General features: G+C 37.9%; 1 protein-coding gene across 13 annotated transcripts in view; it reads left to right on the top strand.

Moving 5' to 3' along the window:
• The window catches only part of RAPH1 (Ras association (RalGDS/AF-6) and pleckstrin homology domains 1), a 129,711-nt gene that overhangs the window by 74,477 nt on the left and 38,205 nt on the right, over positions 1 to 17,029 (top strand). For all 13 annotated transcript variants that reach the window (XM_077957406.1, XM_077957405.1, XM_077957399.1 and 10 more), the window contains 6 exons: positions 4,195 to 4,272; positions 4,714 to 4,873; positions 6,087 to 6,208; positions 8,653 to 8,718; positions 10,667 to 10,810; positions 11,699 to 11,809. In XM_077957406.1, the coding sequence (XP_077813532.1) occupies positions 4,195 to 4,272; positions 4,714 to 4,873; positions 6,087 to 6,208; positions 8,653 to 8,718; positions 10,667 to 10,810; positions 11,699 to 11,809 (681 nt within the window). The remainder of the gene's footprint in view (positions 1 to 4,194; positions 4,273 to 4,713; positions 4,874 to 6,086; positions 6,209 to 8,652; positions 8,719 to 10,666; positions 10,811 to 11,698; positions 11,810 to 17,029) is intronic.

The following is a 17,029-nucleotide window of genomic DNA, read 5'->3' as shown; positions in this document are numbered from 1 at the left end:
ATTTCATACAGTTTTAACCTGGACCAATCTATGTAAGCATAAAGAGTAGCATTTTGAGCAAATGGAAGAGCGGCTAGATTTGGATTTTTTAAAATAGCCTCCATCTAGCTGCTTTATAAAAATTCTTATTGATGGTTAGGAAATCTAATTGGTTTAATGTATGTTAGTTGATTACACAGGTCTCTTCTTTGTTTAATCCCTATGTCCGTTGTGTCACTTTTTTTTTGGCGGGGGGGCGGGGGATGGAGTCTTGCTGTGTTGCCCAGGCTGGAGTGCAGTGGTGTGATCTGTTTACCTAACCTCCGTCTTCCAGTTTCAAGCAATTCTCCTTTCTCAGCCTCCTGAGTAGCTATGTTTACAAGTGCCCACCACTGCACCCGGCTAATTTTGGTATTTTTAGTAGAGACAGGGTTTCACCACGTTGGCCAGGCTGGTCTTCAACTCCTTATCCACCCGCTCGGCCTCTCAAAGTGCTGGGATTACAGGCATGAGCCACCATGCCTGGCCGGTGTTGTACATTCTATGCATATTGGCAAATAGATATGATAACATGTATCCACCATTGTATTATCATACAGAATAATTTCACAGCCGTTAAATCCTCTGTGCTCTGCCTTTTCATTCCTCCTTCCTCCTTAATCCCTGGCAACCACTGATCTTTTTATTGTCTTTATGGTTTTGGCTTTTCCGGTGTCATGTAGTTAGATTTGTACACTAAATAGCTTTCTGAGATTGGCTTCTTTCACTTAGTATTACACACTTAATGTTCCTTCATATCTTTCATGGCTTGAGAGCTCATTTCATTTTAGTGCTGAATAATATTCCATTGTCAGGATGCACCATAGTTTATCTGTTACTTACTGGGTGACGTCTTTGTTGCTTCCAAGTTTTGGCACTCATGAATAAGGTTGCTATAAACATCTATGTGCATGTCTTTGTAGGCATCAGTTCTCAACTCATTTGGGTAAATACCAAGGAGCACAATTGCTGAATTGAATTGTATGGTAAGAGTACATTTAGTTTTGTAAAAAACTGCCAAAAGTGTCTCCAAAGTGGCTGTACCATTTTACATTCTCATTAGCAATGAATGAGAGTTCCTATTGTTCCACATCCTTGCCAGTATTTAGTGTTGTCAGTGTTTTGGATTTTGGCCATTCTGATAGGTGTGTAGGGGTATCTCATTTTATTTGTAATTCCCTAATGACAAATAATGTTGAGCATCTTTTTATATGTTATTTACTAGCTGTCACTTTAGTGAGGTATCTTTTCAGGTCTTTTGCCTATAAAGAATTTTAAGAGCTCTCTCTTTTTTTTTATATAACAGTTCTTTATCAGATAATGTCTTTTGCAAATATTTTTTCTCCCAGTTTATGCCTTGTCTTAATCTCTTGAATATTCCTTTTTTTCTCAGAAATATGTTCAGCTTTGAGGGCATCTTCTAAACTTTTAAAATGTTAAATTTATAGATTATATAATACCATAAAGAATTTGACCTTTTAGAAGTTCATGCTTGGCTGGGCACGATGGCTCACGCCTGTAATCCCAACACTTTTAGAGGTCGAGGCAGGTAGATCACCTATGGTCAGGAATTTGAAACCAGTCTCACCAACATGGCAAAACCCTGTCTGTACTAAAAATACAAAATTAGCCGGGCATTGTGGCGGGCACCTGTAATCCTAGCTACTCGGGAGGCTGAGGCAGGAGACTCTCTCAAACCCAAGAGGTGGAGGTTGCAGTGAGCCAAGGTCGTCCCACTGCACTCCAGCCTGGGCAACACAGCGAGAACTCCATCATCTCAAAAAAAAAAAGAAGAAGTTGTTCATGTTTGTATTCCAAATATACAAAATACTGATTCCACATATCAGTTTTTCCTCTTCAGACTTTAAATTTACTTTTCAGGGGTGTGAAGTGAAACTTGCAAATATACCTCAGTAAACTTTCTTTGCAATTCATGCCAATATAAGGATGCGGCAAATGAGCCATGAAGAATATAATAAGATCATTATCCCATTGAGAAAATATTCATGAAACTTCTGCCGCCTTCTTTCTCTTCCCCTAAATGTGTCAAGTAACTAATTTCATAAAAACTGCTGGAAAATGGAAGAAGTATTGCAGATTCCTTTATAAAGTAGTGCTCTGTTCATCAAAAATGCATATAAGTTTTGGTAATTTACCTAACAATTTGTTTCTCTAAGACTCATAATTCTAAAAACTGAGAGTTTTAATGACAGTGATTTAGTTTTCTCATTTCATAGCTTGTTTTAAAAAGAGAAAAATTTGTGTCTGAAAATGTAATCAACATGTTTTATAATTCTGCTATTTGTTTATTTGCATAAAAGATTTTTTAAAAATAGGATGATTTAATCTTTTAGTCAGAGGAATATATAATAATATAAGAATTGAGTCTTGTCTTAGCCCTCTCCATTTAAAAAATAAAGTTCTTTGTTTTCTGCCTAATTGAGTTTACAGATAGTATTTCCAGACCCTGGTTATTATGTTAATTCATTGGCTCCTTTCATTGGAAGGGATCAGATTTCTGGCAACCAAGCCCACTGCCTTCCCTAACCACTGTTTTCCTCTCTGTTCCACAAAATAGTAAATACTAAGCTTGAAATGATGGGAGACAGCCTAGAGTATAAAATAGAAAGAAAAGCAATTCATAAATAAGAAAGCCAACAGGATTTAGGCAGACAGATAAATCTGTGAACTGAATTGAGTTTCTCTTTTTGTTTTTTGCGATGGAAGCTTTAGCTTTTTAATGAATAACATATGGATTGTGGTTTTCACCACAATGCAAAGAGGATAAAGTTTGGCTGATATGATTAGGTTTTTTCTTCTTAGACTTAAATAAAGGAATATTTAAGTTGGAAGTTTCCATTTTTCTGTCTTTTTTTTTTTTTTTTTTTTTTGAGATGGAGTCTCGCTCCGTTGCCCAGGCTGGAGTGCAGTGGCACAGTCTCAGCTCACTGCAGCCTCTGTCTCCCGGGCTCGAGTATTCTCCTGCCTCAGCCTCCCAAGTAGCTGGGATTACAGGCACACGCCACCAAGCGCAGCTAGTTTTTGTATTTTAATTAGAGACGGGGTTTCACCAAGTTGGCCGGGCTGGTCTCCCAACTCCTGACCTCAAGTGATCCTCCTGCTGCAGCCTCCCAAAGTGCCGGGATTATAGACATGAGCCAATGCGCCCAACCAAGAAGTTTTTATTTTTCTTAGATATTTTCCAGAGTAATCAAAAGCCTAGAAATAGAAAATAATCCTTTATAAACAAAAGTTTACTTATGCAAGTTTTTTTTAATTGGAGATTAATGCCACAGCACATTATGGTCTATTGCTGGAAATTACAAGTTAAGTACCAGTATTAGAGTACTATGTGCTAATTCAGAAAAAAATATACAAATGGTTTAAGTATATTTTTAGTAGTTATAATTTTTATTACTCTTTTTAATCTTTCTGAGGTAGAAGTTACTAGAAATTTTAAGTTATTTGGAAAATCATATTTAGCATTTAAAAATATGGTCAGTGAATTAATAGAAACATTTTGAATTTACTGACATAAGACATTGATTACATTGTATGACTTTCCAAAGCAGAGTGAAACTTATGCAGTAAGACAGCTTCTTATATTGTATTGGTGTATTAATGAGATTGTACCTACATTTTTTATTTTTTAAAGGGTTTTTATATGGTTGTAAATAGGCAGATTTTTTTTTGCTGAAGATATTTTTGTGACAGTGACACTTTCACTGTAACAGAACAGGACATTAGTATGCAAGAGCTTGCCGTTACTTTGGAGGAAGTGTAAATTCAGAGTTGAGGGATTGTGCAGGTAAAACAAATTGTCAGACCCAAAGATGGCCACTATGTGTTCATTTTTCTCCTATCCCAGAACCTGAAATTCATCTGCTTCACATTGACAAAATCAAATTTGGTAATTTACCACATCACAGAGTTCTTTTTTTCCTCTAGAATATTGGATGTAGAAATGCCTATTGTAAGACATCTTCAAGTCTGCATCTATAAAATGTTTCTTTACAATATGTCTGCTCTTTGTGAACAGTTATTTTTAAAATGTGCTCTGTGTGAAGTTATATTCTTAATGAAATTCATTGCTAAGAACATCCTTAAGGATAAAAAATATTTCTCAAATATTTCATCATCTTAGCATTGTTTATCTGAAATGCTTTGTGTTCACAGGAAGAGCAGGCAGCAAAATTGAAAGCTGAGAAGATCAGAGTTGCCCTAGAGAAAATTAAAGAAGCACAAGTGAAAAAGGTGATATGTGGGCCTCTTCCTGGTTTGGGATTTTTTATGTGTTACGGATTTGTAAAGAATTGCCTTGTTTATGTAATGTACCTCTGAGATGGGGAGAGATACAGAGGCATTTCTTCCTAGTAATATATTTTTCACATGTAGTATTTTTTATGGGTAAAATGCATTATAAAAGGAGTAATTTTCTGGTTCTGAATTCTCCTAAAGGAGTAATCATAACATTATAACCTTATCTGTTGTTAATATTTTTAAAATGCTTTAAATTTACTTAAACAGGGTATTTGATGTCTGATTTTTAGCCTATATTTTTGCATAATGAGTCATTATTTGTGTTTTAATTTATATACAAATACATTAATCCAAATTTTATTTGATATCAGATGAGTGCCTTTTCTAGAATGCCATTTTTTAGTGTTCATTTACTTTTCTTTTTACCTGTTATAGCTGGTGATTAGAGTCCACATGTCTGATGACAGTTCTAAAACAATGATGGTGGATGAGAGGCAAACAGTAAGACAAGTACTGGATAACCTAATGGACAAATCCCACTGCGGTTATAGTTTAGACTGGTCACTGGTAGAAACTGTTTCTGAATTACAAATGGGTTAGTAATATTGCTTTAATTGCTTTCTAATTTTTGTGTAACTTCATCAGTTTTCATGTTGATAAAACATTTCAAGTTACCTTTATAGATATATGTTTTTATTTTATTTTTATTTTTCTGGGGACAGAGTCTCACTCTGTCTCCCAGACTGAAGTGTAATGATGCGATCTCAGCTCACTGCAGCCGCTGCCCCCGGGTATAAGCAATTATTCTGCCTCAGCCTCCCGAGTAGCTGGGACTACAGGCGTGTGCCACCACACCTGACTAATTTTTTGTATTTTTAGTAGAGATGGGGTTTCACCTGTTGGCCAGAATGGTCTTGATCTCCAGACCTTGTGATCCGCCCACCTTGGCCTCCCAAAGTGCTGGGATTGCAGGCTTGAACCACCACACATGGCCGCATCTTTATATATTTTTTCGATAAAATTACCTTTCATAATTTGGCTTCTTTACATTATTTTTTTCTGAAGTATTTTAAGAGTTCTTTGAATACAAGATCATTTCTAGTTCACTCCAGATTTTATAATGGCTAAAACAAAGTTTTTAAAAAGGTAACAAAATAGTTTTTTTCTTCAGATAAGAACTGGATAGACTGATGCATTTACTAAAGATTATTATGTTAACTTGAATTTGTACTGAAGTCTTTAAACCAGCATTTGACTCAGGGGAAACGTAAAACACATTAACAAATTTCAAAGAATCCATATCTAGAACATGTTCTTTAACATATGTTCAGTATACAGGACATGTTCTTTCATTTCTAATTTGGAAATTAGAAAATACACCTACATTTAAGATTAAACAACAGTCATGGATCAAAGAAGAAATCATCTTGGAAATGTTTTAAATGCCAAGAACTAAGTACAATTGGAAATACTTGATATTGAAACTTGTAAGATGTAACTAATGTTTTATTTTTAAGGGTGGGATAGGAAAATGTTTTAAGACTGAAGAATGGTGTACTGCAAGTCAGAAAGCCTAGATTCTAGTCCTAGTTCTTCCATATATCAGCTGTGTGATCTTAGTTATGTCACTTAACATAATTAAGGCATATTTCTTTGTTGGAAAAATTAGGGAAGACCAGATAATTTTTAGTTGCTAAAATGTCAGTTAAGACTACTTGGTTCTGAGGTTAACTACTTCGCAAAGTTTCATGTCTTTCATGCAACTCTAATGAATACTAACAAAATATGGATATTTTATTTTGGGACAGAGAGAATCTTTGAAGACCATGAAAACTTGGTTGAAAATCTTCTTAACTGGACAAGAGATAGCCAAAACAAGCTTATATTTATGGAGCGTATAGAAAAATACGCACTTTTCAAAAACCCACAGGTAAGAGGAAACAACTTACAGAGGTCAGGATTTGTAAATATGTCTCCTATTTTATTTGATTACTGCTAAGTTAATAGAGTTAAAAGACTGGTAAACACCTGGTTGGAGCGATATACCTGCAAAATCCTATAGGAGCATCATCTGCTGCTGCTGCTGCTGCTGCGGAAAGTCAGCTGGTGCCTACGTGTCAGGCCCCAAAGAGGTTCCCAGTCCTCCAGAACCAGATGGGGTGAGCCCTTTCGGAAGCAGAAGTATAGCTCTAGTGAGTTACCAGGTCTTTTGGCTCTGTAATCCAGAGCTGTGTTGAACCCAGCTGTTTATTTGGTGAGTTTGTCATCTCATCAAAGAAAAGTACTTCTCTACTCCAGTCATTTATCCAGTTGACACTTCTTTTTAAACATCCTAGTAACCTTGATTACAAATGGCTCTACATTCTAATAAACATACTTAGATTTATTTGACATCTTTCCTTATTCCAAAATAATGTTTGAGTTAATACTTCCCAATACCTAGACATTTTACAAAATTCAGTAGGTGAGGGAAAACAACTCCACAGTAAAAAGTAGTAATGAGGAAAAATAGCAGCAGTGTTAAAGGTTATGCTTCAGGTGGCTTAATCATGACATGTCTTTTCCGGATGTTTTATTGAAAAATACATATTTGGGGGTATCAACATATCTTTTTGTAGGTAGTTATGAAAAATAATTACAGGCTGGGCGCAGTGACTTGCGCCTGTAATCCCAGCACTTTGGGAGGCCGAGGTGGGCAGATCACGAGGTCAGGAGATCGAGACCATCCTGGCTAACATGGTGAAACCCCGTCTCTACTAAAAATACAAAAAATGAGCCGGGCGTGGTGGCGGGCGCCTGTAGTCCCAGCTACTCGGGAGGCTGAGGCAGGAAAATGGCCTGAAGCTGGGAGGCGGAGCTTGCAGTGAGCCGAGATAGTGCCACTGCACTCCAGCCTGGGTGACAGACTGAGACTCCGTCTCAAAAAATAATAATAATAATAATAATAATTACAGTCACCCCTCTATATCCATGGGTTCTGCATCTGTGGATTCACCCAACTGCAGATCTAAAATATTCAGAAAAATAATTCAGGTTCCAAAAAACAAAACTTGAATAAGCCACGTGTTGAATACTGCATTGAATTCATGCAAATTAAGTGATATGTAGGCATTGTATTAGTTATTATAAGTAATCTAGAGATTATTTCTAGTACAAGGGAGAATTTGCATAGGTTATATGCAGATGTGACCCCATTTTTATAAGAGACTTAAGCATCAGCAGATTTTGGTATACAGGGGAGGTCCTAGAATCAATCTCCTATGGACAACAAGGGATGACTGTACTAATGAGTAGAATTCAGTTTTTTTGTTTGTTTGCTTTTTGTTTTTGTTTGTTTTTTTGAGATGGAGTCTCGCATTATTACCCAGGCTGGAGTCAGTGGTATGATCTTGGCTCACTGCAACCTCCTCCTCCAAGCGATTCTCTTGCCTCAGCCTCCTGAGTAGCTGGGACTAAAGGTGCATGCCGCCACATCTGGCTAATTTTGTGTTTTTAGTAGAGACGGGGTTTCACCATGTTGGTCAGGCTGGTCTCGAACTTCTGACCTCGTGATCTGCCCGCCTTGGCCTCCCAAAGTGCTGGGATTACAGGTGTGAACCATCGTGCCTAGCTAGAATTCAGATTTTTAGTTGAGTCAAGTAAATGAGATTATTAATAAATGAGTCCCAGAGAATTTGGGATTTCTTCTTTTTTTTTTTTTTTTTTTTTTTTTTTGAGACGGAGTCTCGCTCTGTCACCCAGGCTGGAGTGCAGTGGCGCGATCTCGGCTCACTGCAAGCTCCGCCTCCCGGGTTCACGCCATTCTCCTGCCTCAGCCTCCCGAGTAGCTGGGACTACAGGCGCCCACAACCGCGCCCGGCTAATTTTTTGTATTTTTAGTAGAGACGGGGTTTCACCGTGGTCTCGATCTCCTGACCTTGTGATCCGCCCGCCTCGGCCTCCCAAAGTGCTGGGATTACAGGCGTGAGCCACCGCGCCCGGCCAGGGATTTCTTCTTAAAAAGCCAGAACATAAATTTTCTGCACCTAGATCAGTATATTTCTAAACCTTTCAGATCCTTTAACTGTAGCTTTCATTAGATATCCCAAAACACATTTGCCAGCTGTTGAATGTAATATCACCTCACAGTCTGGGTGAGGACAGTTTATGACAAGTGGCCAGGCAAGGAGGAGACTGGTGTTAAGCATTTTAGTGATGATGCCCACATACAGGTAACTTTTCAAAGTTTATTCTACTCTATACCAACAGAAATTAGAGTTGCTATTTCTCTAGAAGAAAACATACACCTGTGCCAAGGGAATAACAGAATGGATTTATGCTTTAACCTTCTTTTTTTCTCCCCCACCTATCCCTTCCATGTATTTGTTTTTCCAGAATTATCTTTTGGGGAAAAAGGAAACAGCTGAGATGGCAGATAGAAACAAAGAAGTCCTGTTGGAGGTATGACACCCCCCATTTTCTTGTACATTGAAAAATTAAAATATTAGGCCAGGTGTGGTGGCTCACACCTGTAATCCCAACACTTCAGGAGGCCGAGGCGGGTGAATCACAAGGTCAGGAGTTCAAGACCAGCCTGGTCAAGATGGTGAAACCCTGTCTACTAAAAAATACAAAAATTAGCCGGGCATGGTAGTGGGTGCCTGTAATCCCAGCTACTCAGGAGGCTGAGGCAGAGAATTGCTTGAACCCACGACGCAGAGGTTGCAGTGAGCCGAGATCGCGCCACTGCATTCCAGCCTGGCAACAGAGTGAGACTCTGTCTAAAATAAAAAATAAAATAAAATAAAATAAAATAAAAATCCTTTTTGAAGTCAAGTATGTCAGGGTTCTATATTTGTAGTTACAATTTTAACTAAAGAAGACTGTGTATTCTTTGATAGTATGAGGGAGAGAGTTCAACTGTGTTGAACGTGTTAGGCCACTGAAGACCCTTTTAAAAACTATTATTTTGCCAAGCCATATTCTAATGGTCTAAGAGTAATGAGCTTTTAGGGGCTGCCAAGTGGAAGAGATGGCTGGTCAGTGAAGGATGTGGTTTTGCTGTTTTGATCTGTTTACTCAGAGAGAAATTTGAATATAATTAGCTGTTCACAAAATATTTCCAGCTTTATCCTTAAATAATTCAAATAATTTAAAAAATCATGGTCATTCTTTCTTGGAAAAATGTAATTGAATTTTTGGCTGATTTTAAAGAACTAAAATCAAATAAGTTAGTATACTTGAAAACCTGAATAAACCTTTACTTACCAGCAAGGCAATCAGGAAGTGAAGATCGGCATTCAGTTTTCATAGTGATACAAGCTACAGTTAAGTAAAAATCTGCCTTATAATTCCTAATTTTTCTGTACTTTGAGGAGAAATTAATTTAGGCCCAAATGTCCTATATTAGTGTTCTCTGAGGATTTCTCTTTTCTTTCACAAATACATGATTGATTTCTTTAATATTAGATTTTTATCAAAGCATAGTGTTTAGAACTTAGCATTTTAAGTGTTTATAGTTCTTTCATCCTAGTATTAAGTATTTTTTAAACAAATGCCCTCTTTGTCTTAGTCACATAAATGGATAGTTTTTAAATTCTTAAAGTTTAATCATACACTTAGCATGTTGCATTCTTTTAAAATATATTCCTGTTTAGTTTGACAGCTAATCTAAATGTGGAGAAAAAATAAAGTCTAATGCTTGGTTTGCCCTGACAGTTTTATTAAATTTAGTGTAACTATGCTGTTTACAAAGGTATTTAGCTACTGTTATATGCAACTCAGTTAATGCGTCAACTTAGTTTTTCTCCGAAACACTAATGTGTTTTAGGTAAAAGTTTGTAGGTAAAAATTCAGTATCACATTTATGACTGGCATTTTTATTTAGTAAACATTTTAGGATTGCCATAGTAGTTCCAAACTCGTGTTGTCTTTAGAATAGAAAGTGGTTTTGTTTTTGTTTTTGTTTTGAGACAGTCTTGCTCTGTTGCCGAGGCTGGAGTGCAGTGATGTGATCTCAGCTCACTGCAACTTCTGCCTCCCAGGTTCAAGCAATTTTCGTGCCTCAGCTGCCCACGTAACTGGGACTACAGGCTCGCGCCACCATTCCCGGCTTATTTTTTATTATTTATTTATTTAAGTAGAGATGTGGTTTCACTATGTTGGCCAGGCTGGTCTCAAACTCCTGACTTCAAGTGATCCACCTGCTTCGGCTTCCCAAAGTGCTGGGATTACAGGCATGAGCCACCGCACCTGGCCGGAAAGTTCTAATTGAGGTTAAATTAGCAGCTTGGTTTTAATATAAAACCATTTTGGTTTAATAACTGTCATGCATTTCACAGGAGTAAACACAACTTTGTTCTGAGAATCCAACGATCATAAGTCTTTCCAAATAATCTTGTTCTTTTAGGAATGTTTTTGTGGAAGTTCTGTAACTGTACCAGAAATTGAAGGAGTCCTTTGGTTGAAGGATGATGGCAAGAAGTCCTGGAAAAAGCGTTATTTTCTGTTGCGAGCATCTGGTATCTACTATGTCCCCAAAGGAAAAGCAAAGGTGTGTCCCTTCTGTTGGAATTTGAACTTCCTCATTATGCTAATTGCTTTTAATTTGTATTGAGTATGCTGACAAGGTGAACCCAGGCTATGATTTGTTTGAATTCATGGAAGACATAGAATATTGCTTTATTAATCTATTATAAAGAAGAAGAAACCTGAAAGTTCTTACTTCTCTGGTCACTAGTTGAGCCTATCTCAGTTCTCTTTACCAAATTTGTAATCATAGTTTTATTAGTTGTTTTTTGGGGACTCAGTTCTGGAGTAGTTTTGTTTATTTTTGTTTGGGAAGAACAGCACCGCTCTCTGGGATTACAGACTTTTTCATCTTGTTTGGGTAATATGCTTCTGCTAAGGGCCACCCTGCTGTAGCTATCACTTTGGTGTTTATTGGCATCAGGACTGTTTTAAACTTTTTTACAGTATTATCTCATCTAGTCTTCACGACAGTCCTATGAACATATACTGTTGCCCCTATTTAACTGGTGAAAACCTCCCCCAACGAGTTGCGAATCACTGTACTTGACATATGCATTACAGGCACCGAACGACATGATATTTTCTTGTTCTTTCCAGAGAGCTCTATTATACAATATTGTTTTTAATGTACTAGACTATATTAATAGTATCTTTAAAATGCCAACACTCCTTAACAAGTTAGTGTTCATTGTGAATGACAAAACAGGAAGTAAAAGGGGCTGCTTTTTTTGTTACATTGATGATTAAAGAAGAAACATTAATGGAGCATCTCATTGTCTTGTGTAAAATAGCAATAATTTCTATTTAGTATTAGCAAAAGCAGTTTTGATTCTCACCTAGAAACTGTTAACCAGGTATATTTGCTTGTTTGTGCATTATTAATTTTATCTTTTTGGTATTTTTATCTTAGGTCTCTCGGGATCTGGTGTGCTTTCTCCAGCTGGATCATGTCAACGTTTATTATGGCCAGGACTATCGGAACAAATACAAAGCACCTACAGACTATTGTCTGGTGCTGAAGGTAAATACATATCTCTTTTTAGGAATTTTAATTGATGTTAGACATAGAACAGGTTATTGGACATTTTAGAATTGTTGAGATACCATCAATTATACTGTTTTTGCTTTATTCTCAAAGTTTAAAAAGGAATGGTGAAGTGTGGTAAGGAAAAGAAGCACGTGCTATATCATAGCAGACCCTGAACCAGTTATCTCTAGGTAAGGAGTGAATATTAGGTTGTAAGTTTTGAGTTGTGAGCTATAAAATGTGTTTGATTATAAATTTGAGATTATCATTTAACACTAGGCTTATTTTAGGGAAACTTAGAACAGAGCCAAATAGAGGTCATAAATGTGCTTTAGTTCTTTTCCTGTACTTACTCAGCAAACCATCAGAGGGCATTGTGTCCAAGTTCAAATCAGACTGGCTGTCAACTGGTCCAGAAATAATTTTTGTCTCTTTTTTTCCCTCAACTATAGTCATGATAGCCCATGCATGTATTGCGACCTGAGCTGTTTTTAGGAAGTTTTTTTTCTTCTTTATTCAAGCTTTTGTACTTCTTACAATGATTATATCTGTACTTTTGAGAAGAACTGACATTTTAAGCAAATTTACAGTGATCTATTAGAACACTGATAAAAACGACATACAAAAATTCAAGAAAATTATGGAGATAATTTTTTTTTTTCTTTGGCTCCATCTTTGTAATTCCTTGGTAACTACTTAGGTCTACATGTTGATATCGTCGTGTTTAGTTTCACTTTTCTCAGAATTGTCACTTTAGTTTGGTGATGGCCATTAGTTTAGGAGTTTTAGGATTTTAGGATTTTGGAGTTTTGATTGCTTTGATAAAGTTCAGTACATTGTAATGGCAACCTTTTTTTTTTTTTTTTTTTTTTTTTTTTTTTTGAGGCAGAGTCTTGCTCTGTCACCCAGGCTGGAGTGGAGTGGCACAATCACCGCTCACTGTAGCCTTGACTTTTCAGGCTCCAGCGATCTTCCCAGCTCAGTCTCCCAAGTAGCTGGGACTGCAGGCGCATGCCACCACACCCAGCTAATTTTTGTGTTTTTTTGTAGAGACAGGGTTTAGCCATGTTGCCTAGGCTAATCACAGACTCCTGGCCTCAAGTGATCCGCCTGCCTAGGCTTCCCAGAGTGGTAGGGTTACAGGCAGAGCCCCTGCTCCCGGCCAAAATGGCAACCTTTTATTAAATAATTGTGTTTTTGGGGAACACCACTGAATCATTTTAGGTACCTTTAGGTGCAAATACTTTTTTAAAAGTCAGTGCAAAGTAGCTTAATTCAGGAGTTTTCAAAATGATGTCTACAGTCTCCTAAGAGTCAGTCCCTAAGACCATGATGTTAAAATTATTTAATAATGCTAAGATGTTACTTGCCTCTTGAACTTTCATTCTCTTACACATGTATAGTAGAGTTTTCTAAAAGGTTATATGACATGTGATGGTATCTTCACGCTAGTGTAATGTGTGTTTGTCTATTCTTTTTTATTTATTTATTTTTGAGACAGTCTCACTCTGTCTCCCTGGCTGACGTGATCTCGGCTCACTGCAACCTGTGCCTCCCGGGTTCAAGCAATTCTCATGCCTCAGCTCCCCGAGTAGCTGGGACTACAGCCACATGCCACTACACCCAGTTAATTTTTGTATTTTTAGGAGAGATGGGGTTTTGCCATGTTGGTCAAGCTGGTCTTGAACTCCGGACCTCAAGTGATCCGCCTACCTCAGTCTGCTGAAGTGCTGGGATTACAGGCGTGAGCCACTGTGCCTGGCCTGGCAGCTGTGTATTCTTGTAGTTTAATTTTTTCTTAGTTTTAATTTCTAATGTAAGTATTGCTGGGGTGGAAAAACTTCACTTCCATCCTCTTAGGGTCCTGGCTGGGCACACGAATTAAGTTGACATAAGAGATCAACAGAAGAAAAGCATAATTACTTGTATACTGGATTGGACAAAGAATAATTTGTGAAGAAGCAACTAAATTATACGTGAAGCCTTAAAGATACAAGTTATTTTAACAAGGTCTGTACAGAATTCTGTTGGTTTCAACTTCTCATCCCTGAGGAGAAAGATATTGTCGCTTTCTAGTATTGGGAAGGCATCTTTCGCATGGTAATTTCATCTTCTAAGGCTTTTAAGAAATAGCATGAAGGTCAGAGTGATCTTCTGTACCTGCTGTTTTTCAAGTGTCTTTTAACTTAATATGCCAGGGTGGTACATTTTTAACTCCTTCAATATCAGTAGACATAATCCACATAAAATAAAGTTATTGGGGGATCTCATAACATGAAAACAGTAAGAGTTGGTTGGTTATTTCAGTGGCTCAACGTTGTCAGTGAGAACTCAAATGCTTTCCATCTTTTCTTGTTCTACTTCCACATACCAGCTTATTCTTGGGCTGACTCACCTCACAGTCACAAGATGGCTGCTGCAGTTCTATGCATCACATGTAGGCTCAGCAAAATCCAGCGAGCAGAAGAGGGATTATTGCTCCCTGTATTTGTCTTTTATAAGAGGAAGGAACTATTTCACAAAAGTTACTCAACCACCCCTTTTGAGAGTTACTGGCCCAGAGTACATTTTCTGCTGACAAGCCAATCACTGACAAGGGAATAAAACTACTATGGTTGGCTTACAGCAGTCAGAATTCACACCCTGTGGGATATAGGTGAGAGGTAAGGCTCTGCCAGGAAAGAAGTGGGGAGGAGGAGACAGCCATAGGGGCCTGCACCCAACCCGTCAGTGTCATTTAAAAAATGAAATGTTGACCTTTCTTTCTTAATAGGTATTCATCTGTTTTGGGAGCAATTTAATTATATGTTCTCTGGACTCTTTTAAGAATCTAAATGTTGAACTTCTGGTGTGTTTTTTGTTTTGTTTTGTTTTGTTTTGTTTTGTTTTTTTTGAGACGGAGTCTAGCTCTGTCGCCCAGGCTGGGGTGCAGTGGCCGGATCTCAGCTCACTGCAAGCTCTGCCTCCCGGGTTTACGCCATTCTCCTGCCTCAGCCTCCTGAGTAGCTGGGACTACAGGTGCCCGCCACCTCGCCCGGCTAGTTTTTTGTGTTTTTTATTAGAGACGGGGTTTCACCATGTTAGCCAGGATGGTCTCGATCTCCTGACCTCGTGATCCGCCCGTCTCGGCCTCCCAAAGTGCTGGGATCACAGGCTTGAGCCACCATGCCTGGCCTGAACTTCCGGTTTTTAGCAATGAATGTCTCCTCCAGACTTCCTCTTAACCCTGGTGTAATTTTTAAAATGACAGCATAATATTGTGGGGGAAAAAGGAGCAGAGGTAGCAGATTCAAAGGAGGCACATTTTAATAAGGCAGTAGTATGAAATAGTAGTTAAAAGCATGCACTCTGGGATGAGATTGCATGCGTTCAGATTCTAGTACTACTTTTCACTTAATCGGAAGCAATTTTGAGTGCTGTTTTAACCTTACTGTGTGCCTTGCTTTCTTCTTGCAACATGGAGATAATACGTAACTCAGAGGGGTTTTGTGAGTATTTAGTGAAAAATATTAAGTATGTGAAATATTTTACATAGTGTCTAGTACATAGCAAGGGTGCAATAAATGCCACTTTTAATGAAATAATGTATTAGCAGAACAGACAATCTGCAGAGGTACTTGTACAGAGCCTGGATGACCATAAGGAAAGTAATGAATGCCTTTATTATGTGAGAGGATGAAAATTTTTTTTGAGGTTCTAAAAGGAATTTTAAACTAGCAAGTAATCTGATACTTGGCTTAAAAAGACTCATAGTTATACCATAGTACTCTTCAGGTTATTATCTGTATTCCCAGGTTAGAGAGATGAGGAGAACAGGGTGGAGGATAATTTCTCTTTGATTTTCCCAGATGTTGTTTTGATTAAAAAAAATAATAATAATAAACCCTATTTTTGTGCAGAACGCATAGAAGCACACATGCACACTCAGGCTTCTGCTACAGTTGAACAACCATGCAGTCAAGTTTGCAAATCACCATTAAGGGAGGGGGTAGTGATACAGCTGCCAGCCACCTAAAGCAGCTTGCAGAGATCTCTGAACCTTGCCCTGCAGGCAGTGCCTCCATGAAGCAGAACAGTCTCTTAAGCCCTCACTGGCAACACTAACAAAGCTCTTTTCAGTTGGCCTATTTTATCTTCTGCACAAACTACAGCTTCTGTTTTGCTCATCACTAAACCTACTTGAAGCACCTGGCAAATAGTTCTCAATAAGTATCTGTTGAATGAATGAGGTAAAATCCTCCTTCCTCCTTTTATAGAAGAATACATACTTCTCTGTCTGCCCTCCTTTACTTTTTCAAGATCACTATTATGGTTTATTATAATGTAATTTACCATGGACAAGGAGCGTATTCCAAGAGAGGGCCTATATTATCAGGAGGGAAGACTGTTAGGTATGATTTTGCTGACCTCTTATTGTTGAGGGTGTATTGTTTAAAACTGACTATAACCTTCAACAAGAAAATTGGTTTTGGTATTAAATGTTACAGGAGCTGAGCTCTGAAAAACAAAGAATAGAATTAATGGGTTTACTTTTTTTTCCTCATTGTAGACCAAAGTGATTGATCTTTAACAATGCAGATACATATAACTTCTATTGGTGGCCATCTATTCTTGATGCATTGAAAACGTCTTTAAATTGCTTGTTTTATTGAGCTTATTGATATTGAGATTATCGCAACCAATGAATATAATCGGGGAATTTTGGAAAACTAAATTCTTTTAAAGCTTTTTTTCTTTCTTTGTTTTTTTTGGAGACGAAGTCTGGCTCTGTTACCCAGGCTGGAGTGCAGTGGCACAATCTTGGCTCACTGCAATCTCTGCCTCCTGGGTTCAAGCGATTCTCCTGCCTCAGCCTCCTGAGTAGCTGGGATTACAGGCATGCGCTACCACGTCTGACTAATTTTTGTATTTTTAATAGAGACAGGGTTTCACCATGTTGGTCAGGCTGGTCTCAAACTCCTGACCCTGTGATTCACCCGCCTCGGCCTCCCAAAGTGCTGGGATTACAGGTGTGAGCCACCGTGCCTGGCCTTTTTCTTCGTTAAAAGTGAACATGAATTTAAATTTTTTTCCAGGCAAATTATAGCCATTAGTTTTTTTGGTTTTCATAACAGTTGAAAAGAGATGTGGTAATCCTAAGTCATTACATTCAGAACAAGTGTGATTTAGGGCTTTTCTTTCCAAGGACCTGGTGATTGAGCCTCAGTGGTGTTA

The sequence above is a fragment of the Macaca mulatta genome, chromosome 12, assembly GCF_049350105.2.
Source record: "Macaca mulatta isolate MMU2019108-1 chromosome 12, T2T-MMU8v2.0, whole genome shotgun sequence".
NCBI classification, from domain to species: Eukaryota; Metazoa; Chordata; class Mammalia; order Primates; family Cercopithecidae; genus Macaca; species Macaca mulatta.
This window is presented reverse-complemented; position numbering and strand designations above follow the sequence as displayed.